This window comes from Herpailurus yagouaroundi, unplaced genomic scaffold, assembly GCF_014898765.1.
Source record: "Herpailurus yagouaroundi ecotype Mexico unplaced genomic scaffold, PumYag 29, whole genome shotgun sequence".
NCBI lineage: Eukaryota > Metazoa > Chordata > Mammalia > Carnivora > Felidae > Herpailurus > Herpailurus yagouaroundi.
The window spans coordinates 53,150,067-53,158,471 of NW_024412377.1; the positions used below are offsets into that span (position 1 = coordinate 53,150,067).

At 33.6% G+C, this 8,405-nt stretch overlaps 1 protein-coding gene across 2 annotated transcripts in view; it reads left to right on the forward strand.

Moving 5' to 3' along the window:
- The window catches only part of GABRG2 (gamma-aminobutyric acid type A receptor subunit gamma2), a 116,430-nt gene extending 111,991 nt beyond the window's left edge, over nucleotides 1-4,439 (forward strand). Inside the window, exons 9-10 of one of the 2 annotated variants that reach the window (XM_040444079.1) lie at nucleotides 536-559; nucleotides 1,962-4,439. In XM_040444079.1, the coding sequence (XP_040300013.1) occupies nucleotides 536-559; nucleotides 1,962-2,237 (300 nt within the window). In that variant the 3' untranslated portion in view covers nucleotides 2,238-4,439. The remainder of the gene's footprint in view (nucleotides 1-535; nucleotides 560-1,961) is intronic. The other variant, XM_040444090.1, reaches the window with a different exon arrangement.
- The last annotated feature ends 3,966 nt before the right edge of the window (nucleotides 4,440-8,405 follow it).

Genomic DNA, 8,405 nt, shown 5'->3' on the forward strand with positions numbered 1-8,405 from the left:
AGCTATATGATTGCAGAGGAGATTAAAGAAACTGAAAAAAAATTAAATTATCTGAGAATTTCATGGACTTCCCTATTTTAAGACAATCAAGTGATTTATCAAAACAAGAAAGAGACTAAGCTGTGAAGGAAAAGCTGAAACCTTATTTTTCCATTTAATATGCTCTTTGGTTCATTCTATTAAGACTTACCTATTAAGGCTTCTTTGACAATAATTAGAAAATAAAAATCACAATACTTCTATACAGGGAAGCCAGGCTATGGAAAGCTTCCTCACAAGTGGGCAACACTGGCTTTTATAGTTAAGTAATTGTGGATTAATTTATTAAAATCCCCAAATTCCATTTTCCAACGTTAGGCATATACTTTATTCCAAGTTCAGAATTGTCCTTCTGTGTTTATAATTTCAGTTCATTTTACTTACTATGTTTTTAAAATGTATTTTTAATTTGTCTTATTTTGTCTTTTTCTTTTCTTTTTTTCCTTCTTTTAATTAAAAAAAAATGCAATTCTCTTTTCTGTCTACAAACCCAAAGCTTCTTCGGATGTTTTCCTTCAAGGTATAATGTTTTTGGAATGAAAATTCACTGCATGCAACTGCTGAATTTAATTATTAACGCTTACATGGTGTTTCGACTTCTTTTGTTTTTTAGTGAGTAGACCTTTAAGCATTCTACTAAAGATAAGGGCTTTGAGATGAAGAAAGCTTTATAGATTCCAGAGTTGAGTCATCAACCCTACACTAATTCACAGAAGTGTTGACCCTATATAAAGCTCAAAAGCTGCAAACTCTATGAGATGTCCTTAGAAAAGAGGGCCTCTTTAAACATCAAAACCAAAACTTATCCTCTCTTCCCAGATAAAAATAGGATCCAATTTCACTGACAGCACCTAACATATATACTATATATGTTCTTAAAATGTAACTCTGTAAATCTGAATTCAAAATAAGATTTGTTTTTTGTTAAGTAAATTTAATAATCTCCATTGGTCTGAACCCTACCTGTCAGTTTTATAAAAATAATACTCTTTGAAATGCTTTAAGTTAAAATATCCATCCCTTTCCTCTAGAATAATCCAGGGGCCTTTTGGCTCTATCATGTAATACTGCAATGATATTTCTTCGCCCAGTTGAATTCTGATAATTTTCCCAGAGACACTGGGATTTGTGTTTATAATATCCAAAACAAACTCCTCCAAATTAAATTAATCATTGAGATTTATAGTTATTTCATAATGAATATGACAGCAAAAATCAAATTATTCAGTTTATTGATATTAGTTTCTTCTCAAATGCTAAAAAGGTGGTAGCATTTTTTTTTTCTGAATGTTGACTCACATATAGTTAAACATTGCTGATGTTCTAAAGCTTCTAGATGGTAAATGTTAGACAAAGCACTATATGTCTTTAAAACATAAGCCATACCATTTGTGGCCTATACTTAGGAAACTCCTACATTTGTATATATTTTAACATTTTCTTTTAATAGCATTTAGTACATTATACTTTGCTCAGTGTAATGGGGTTTACCATTTGCCTATAGGTAAGCATGACACAAAATTTGAGTTCAAAATTAATGCATTTTATTTCTCTGTTCTACTCACATGCAACACCATTAAATGCCTTCATGTAACCAATCTCACATCTAATATTTACTAGACTAAGATTCCATGTAGTTGTTTGATTTAAATCTTTAAACTTTGAGTTCTTTTGGTGTTCAATCTTCTTGCTATAGCTATTAGCTTGATGGTATTATTTTCAGCTGCACTGCTTAAGCTCAAAATTTGAAATCTGCAAATGTGCTACCCTTCTAAGTTCAATTTTACCATTGTAGATCACGATGTCATAGCAATTTCCTGAGTACTCATTTTCAGATTCATCATTCACATTGGTGACATTGTGGAGACTTAATCTAGGATTTATCAAGTATATCTAATTCTTCTTCCCTACCCTTGTCTCAGGCCCCTACCATTGATATCCGCCCAAGATCAGCAACCATTCAAATGAACAATGCCACTCACCTTCAAGAGAGAGATGAAGAATATGGGTATGAGTGTCTCGATGGCAAGGACTGTGCCAGTTTTTTCTGCTGTTTTGAAGATTGCCGAACAGGAGCTTGGAGACATGGGAGGATACATATCCGTATCGCCAAAATGGACTCATATGCACGGATCTTCTTCCCCACTGCCTTCTGCTTGTTCAATCTGGTTTATTGGGTTTCCTACCTTTACCTGTAAAAGAGGTATGGGTTTTATTGATGTGGGTCTTATTCACTAAATCTCATGGAGAGGAGATGTCCTTTCTAAAGTCCACTTAAATAATCCCCTGTGTGGTTTATGATAATTTGAATTTGTTTCTATGTTCTAACCTGCTAAATTGTATTAATGTCATATTGTTTGCGCCCAACTCTCCTGTGGTAAGTGTAATTTGAACTCTAATGTTTGCTGTGTTTCAAACCTGCAAGGCAGAGTGAAATTAGAGCAAGAACACTGAAATGAACAAGATACCTTTCAGCTACAACAACTGAAATAGTGAAAGCCATGACTGTTTACAGTGGTGGTGTCCTTAATCAATTCAAAATACAATTAGATGCAAAATGTCCAAAACTGCACCCTATGTTCATTTGGGGGCAGGTTGTGGTAAATTTTATCCCAGTAGAATATCTCCCTCATTTGAGAAAAATCACAAGTCACTTTAAATATAAGAGCCTAGACTAGAAATCTATTACACCTCTATCCCAAGATAGGAAGAAATTTTCCTCCACATCACATGTACAATGATGTAAATATTTCAATAACGTAGAATGCTTCAAGTTTAATGCATGCATCTCTTTAGAACCAAAATAAATGGAATGAAGTTAACATCACAAAGCATTGTCTTTTATTCTGTGTCTTTGGGCAATAAAAGAATCATGAATGTAACGATAAGGGTTTGGGTTTGGAATTGGAGGGAGGAATTTTCTCTACCTTCTCCCTCACGCATGAAGATTCAAACAGCTTTTTTTTTTTTTTTCTTTTCCTTGTAGGACAGATTAGAACACTTTAAGTAAAATATAGACTGAATAATTGACATTTGCCACTTCTAAATGCCCAATTTCATAGAGTATAAAGTAATTGTATGTGCTTGCCGCTATTTTTTCTTCCTTTTAGGTTGATAGATTATAACAGAACTTATTCTCCATCTCAAGATCTGCTTCTAGTGATTGTGAGTGCCTTGTGGGCAGAATCCTTGTCATTTCCTCTTTGGGTCCTCAGCACCTTATATAGTGCCTAGCACATAGTTGGTGCTCAACAGATAGGGTTTGAAGTAAATTGGCTTCATATGATTCTGTGAATCTCTCTGAGCTGGCCTGGAACCAGTGACTCATCTTTTGAACATAGGCATGGTCAAGTGATACTTGATCTTGTGAAAATGAACAAAAGGATCCAAATAACTTTGCCTAAAATAAATTTTTGATAATGAACAATAATAGCCAAAGTCCACACTCCTTTTAAAATAATACTTAAGTCATATGTTTCTGCAAAAAAAAAAAAAAAAAAAAAAAATGAGTCTACTAGGGCATAATTAGAGTTTGTGTATTTTTTTCCAGGTTTGGGGATGAGTTAGCTTTGACCCATCCATAATTCCACTTGAAGACATAGGACAGGCAAGATCAGGAATCATACCTGACTAGTGTTCAGAATGTTGTTTTCTATGCTCTGTAAAAAAAAAAAAAAATGCACTGAAAATTAACTTCTAAAAATAAAACAAGAAATGAATGACTTACATGGAGGTTGAACCTATGACTGTGGCTTCTTTCAACTAAATGATAATCACATGAAGTGGTTGTCCCAGACTTCAAACATGATGAGTTGAGCTCCACCTTTAAGTACTCATCCTGAATCCCCTTTTTTCTAAAATAACACCCTTTGTCAGTTCTTCTTTATAGCAACCATTTCTTAAAGTCAGAATTCAATCATAGCCAGTATAACTTGCTAGATAATCTAAAAAGAGTAGAAAAGAAAGAGTGGCTTTGTTATAAAGCTATGTGAAGTCCTCATTGAGTCATCTGGATGAATCTTGAAACACATTTAGCTGCCAATTTTACAAATCTTTAATATATCAGTACTCTCATATATAACCTCAAAGACATGTAAATAGAATTAATTATTTTCATGTTTTGAATGTTAACAATTTAATGTTGACTCTTTAGGAGAGTTGTCGGCAAATTTTCAATGGTGAGAAACACATTATTGTCAACTTGAAATGTATACTGTAATGGGGACATGCAAAAAAAAAAAGCTAGCTTTCCAATGTATGCATAGTACTGGCAGTATGAATATATGTTATATATAATCTTAATTATTAGCTGCTCCCCATCTGTGTATTTCAAAACCTTTTCACAAAGGGAATTGCCTAATATGTGGACTTTTCCAATAAAAATGCTGCATTCTAATTGATGGTGGCATGTCAGTGGTCTGGTTGGACTTGTTTGTCGTGAAGACTGTGACTTCTCTCCAGTAGCATTCCCCAATGCTGCTTTCCTTTTATGTGAGCTTTATTTGTGAGCAGTGTGATCATATTGCATGGTGATGCTCCTCACTTCGAAGAAATTAAGAGATATATTTGAGGTGTGAAATGGAAATGGAAGGAAGTAATAACATCAAGTAAGTAAAGCTCAAGCCTTCTGTACCTCCAAACTTGTGGTGTGGTTAAGAATACCGACATTGGTGTCAAACATAATTGGGATCCCGACTCTACCATTTGCCTGTTGTTTGACAGTTATTAATTCATCCTTTATAATCCTCCATTTTATCAGCTAAAAGGTATAATAATGCCACCTCATGTAGTGACACTCAACAAATGATCAAAATGTCTTCTTTCACTTCCAGGGCCTCTGATATTCTGCCACCATGATCCTCCCACCTCCATCATATAAGCTGTCTTTAAAAATATCCAACAATACTCACATATGTCCTAATGTGACTCTGCAGCATGAGGTTTCATTTTTAAAGAGTATTTGTATTGCAAACATTCCTTTAAACTATAAAAATCTGAGAGTCTCTTATTGAAGAAATCTTACAGATTACTTTTAAGGCCAAAGAACATTTCTCTGTACCCCCAAACTTAAAAACATAGGGAGATATGCTCCAGAGACAGTGTCATATTTTATTGAAGTCCTCTGAAATTCTCAAAAGAAAGTAGCATAATCCTTTACAAGCACAGCTGCCCTAACCTTCCTCTGCCTGTCATTCTCTTGGCTTTTCATGGCTGCCTGCATCCAATTTAGACATCTTTCTCACCTTCTAGACATGTTTAAAAAACAATTTCACTTAGGTCTTGTTTTCTAACTCAATGCCTTTATATTTAGCTGAGTGCGTATTCATTGTATGGCCTTCAGCCCCCTTTTTAAGTCTCATATTATTCTGACTAGTAGCAACAATTTTTGTCTGTGATGAAGGTCAAATTAAATTAACCAAATGATGCAGTCTTTGGGGATTGTGTCAAAAATTGCTGTCTGTATGCTTTGTCACTATGAATTTTTGTCAAGTGTGTAGGAGAAAGGGAGGATGACCTAGACCAAAAGCTCTGCTATGTTTTTTAGTGCTGGTTGAATTGCCAAAGGTCACACAGCCAGTTAATGGCAAACCTGGGAGAGGCATCTGACCATTGCTCTTTCTACTGGGTCATAGAGCATTTCAGGATTTGGAAGTAAAATTCTATAATACTTTATCTTTCTGTTAATACTTGAGGATCCGCCAAACTTGAGGATGCCTTTCTTTGATCTTGACCTCGCTTTGAATATTTTATTGCAATGAGACAAAAATTTTAGAATATGTAGTAAAAGAGATAATGTGATAAATTTTGCATTTCTTTTATTCTCTTTCTAAAGTAATGATCAAACACTATTCGGTGTTACCTGCTGCTTTCAGAATGCTGTTTGAAAGAAGTTACCTGAAAAATTCCAGACCCAGAGTTGGCCTTTGTCCCTTAGGACTTGAGACAATAGACAACTAAAGATTTTCCTATGGCTCCTCGGTATAGGCTCATTATTTCTATTATATCAAGAAAGTGCTACGACTGCTTTATTGTTACCAGTTCTGACAATAAAAATCATAGGCCAATTATAAATCCAGTTGTAACTTTCTTCTGCCATATTTGGGATATAAACATTTTCCCTTTTTATTTTTAGAGCAAAATGGAAAAGCAGAGGCTGTTTCAGTTTACCTAGGTTCAAATCCAGGCCCTCTCAAGACCTATTATTCCTGAATAGGGGATAATAATGGCTTATAACTCATAACTTTGTTGTAAGGAGTAACTGAGTTAATACCAAAGAAGGACTGCATGTTAATAATTTTCCTCAGCACAGAAAAGAAAGGGCATGAGATCTTTCTTAGTCTATCTTGCTTAAGCATATGGATTATCATTTATGAAGTTAATTACTACATATTCCCACTTTGTGGGAATAATAAACATAGATAATAAACAATACCTATGTTTACTGACATGCAATACTTGGGAAATTCATGTATATAAAGAATAGAGCCAAGTACTAATAATTACTCCCAAGTGGAACAGTGTATCATTTCAATTACCATAGAGGATACATATAAAGACACAAATGTAGCTATCTTTTAAAAAGTAAAAAAGATTTCCCTTAAAAACATGGAAATATTAATGGTATTGCTAAATAAACATAAGTGACATTATCAACAAAGGTGTAGTTCCATCTTAATATAGTACATTTTTATAAGTCAATAAATTATTTTGTAGCTAATTTATAAAATCCTTAAAGAAATCAACATGAGGACTCAATCATAATTGAGGACTCTTGCCATTAAAAGAAAAACAAAATGTCACTGGGCCTGGGATAGAGAATTCAAGTCACATCTGGGGATGTTCCTAACTATTCCTATCTTGGGAGACTCAGTCTCATATGTAAATGAAGGTAATTGGTCTCTTCTGACTGATGTTAATTCTATCACTCCTCTGCTAATGTTACTGATATCATCTAACATTCAGACCCTCCTAAACTCTGTCATATCTTCCACACAGTTGTCTTGACTCATTTGTCCTATTTCCTCCTTGAGTCTTTTCCAAAACAGTGACACATTGCTGGAATGCCTTTCTCTGTTCACTTTCTGAAGAGTTGCTAATTAAAGATTCTACCTAGTCCATGGAGACTTTCCAGTCTGACTAAAGTATGATAGGCTATTTTATTTCTTTCAGTATTTGATGGGATTTTTGAGTAGCCTTATCCTAATGTTTACCTCAGCTAAGTACTTATATTTATTTAATCCTCTTAGTAAACAAATTTTAAATGAACAATTCTGTAACAAGAATCTGATATAAATAATTCAGCAAAATTTGCATCTTAAACCAGGTTATCTTCTATCTCCCTGCTCTATGAGTTTGCCTCTTATTTTTTTCTGTCACTTGTATTTTTTATGGGTCTGAAAATAAGTCCCTCATCAAAGAAGTTTGGATGAAGCATCTGTAAAATCAACTTAATATAAAGCTTTCAGTAAACACATATCAAGAGCCTCACATAGGGCACTGTAAGTATAGGAAGAAATAAATTTTAAGGCATTCTCTGCTTCAAAATGCCCTTAATATGATAAAGAAGTCAGATAAGAATATAAGTAACTAAAATGGAGCTGCACTAAATAGTTGTAGGTAGAGGAAATTACTATTCTAACTGGGTGAAACTAGAAAAGATTTTCTCTGTAATACAAAGCATTCCACCATATGTAAGGAAGGCTCATTACTGCTTTAGAACTTTCTCTCTGAACACTAATGAAAGCCTTGTAGAAGTTTTGAAAAAATATGAAAAACTAAAAAAAAAAAAATTATCCTAATCCACTAGCAAGAGTTAACCACTAAAATCATCATTTAAATTTTTCCTTTATATAGTGAGACACTAGCTAGCTAGCTAGTTAACTACATAATAGAGGTATAAACATGGATACAAACAGAAGGATAGGTATAGATATAGATCTGTTTTATAGCCTGATTTTTTCACACAGTTATGCATGTATTTATGTACATATATAACAATTTCTGGTGTTCTATTTTTATATCAGATAGCAATACCATAATTTATTTAGCCATTCCATATTCTGAAAATTTATGTTATTTCTTAACATAATTTCTGAAAATTGTATGTTATACATAATGATACAATGAATATCTATATTTATCTCAGGCACTGAGATATAGGCATTTAACAGCGTCTTAGCAGAAATCAAGATGGCACAAAGGGGATAAATGAAAAATTAATGAAATTATTCACAAAGGTCCACCAATAAAAGGATGATGTAGTATCATGGGACAGCCATTATCATCTGAGTTTTCTATTGCCATTACATCAAGTTACTACAAATTTAGTTATCTAGAACAGCACAAATTCATGATCATACCTCAAA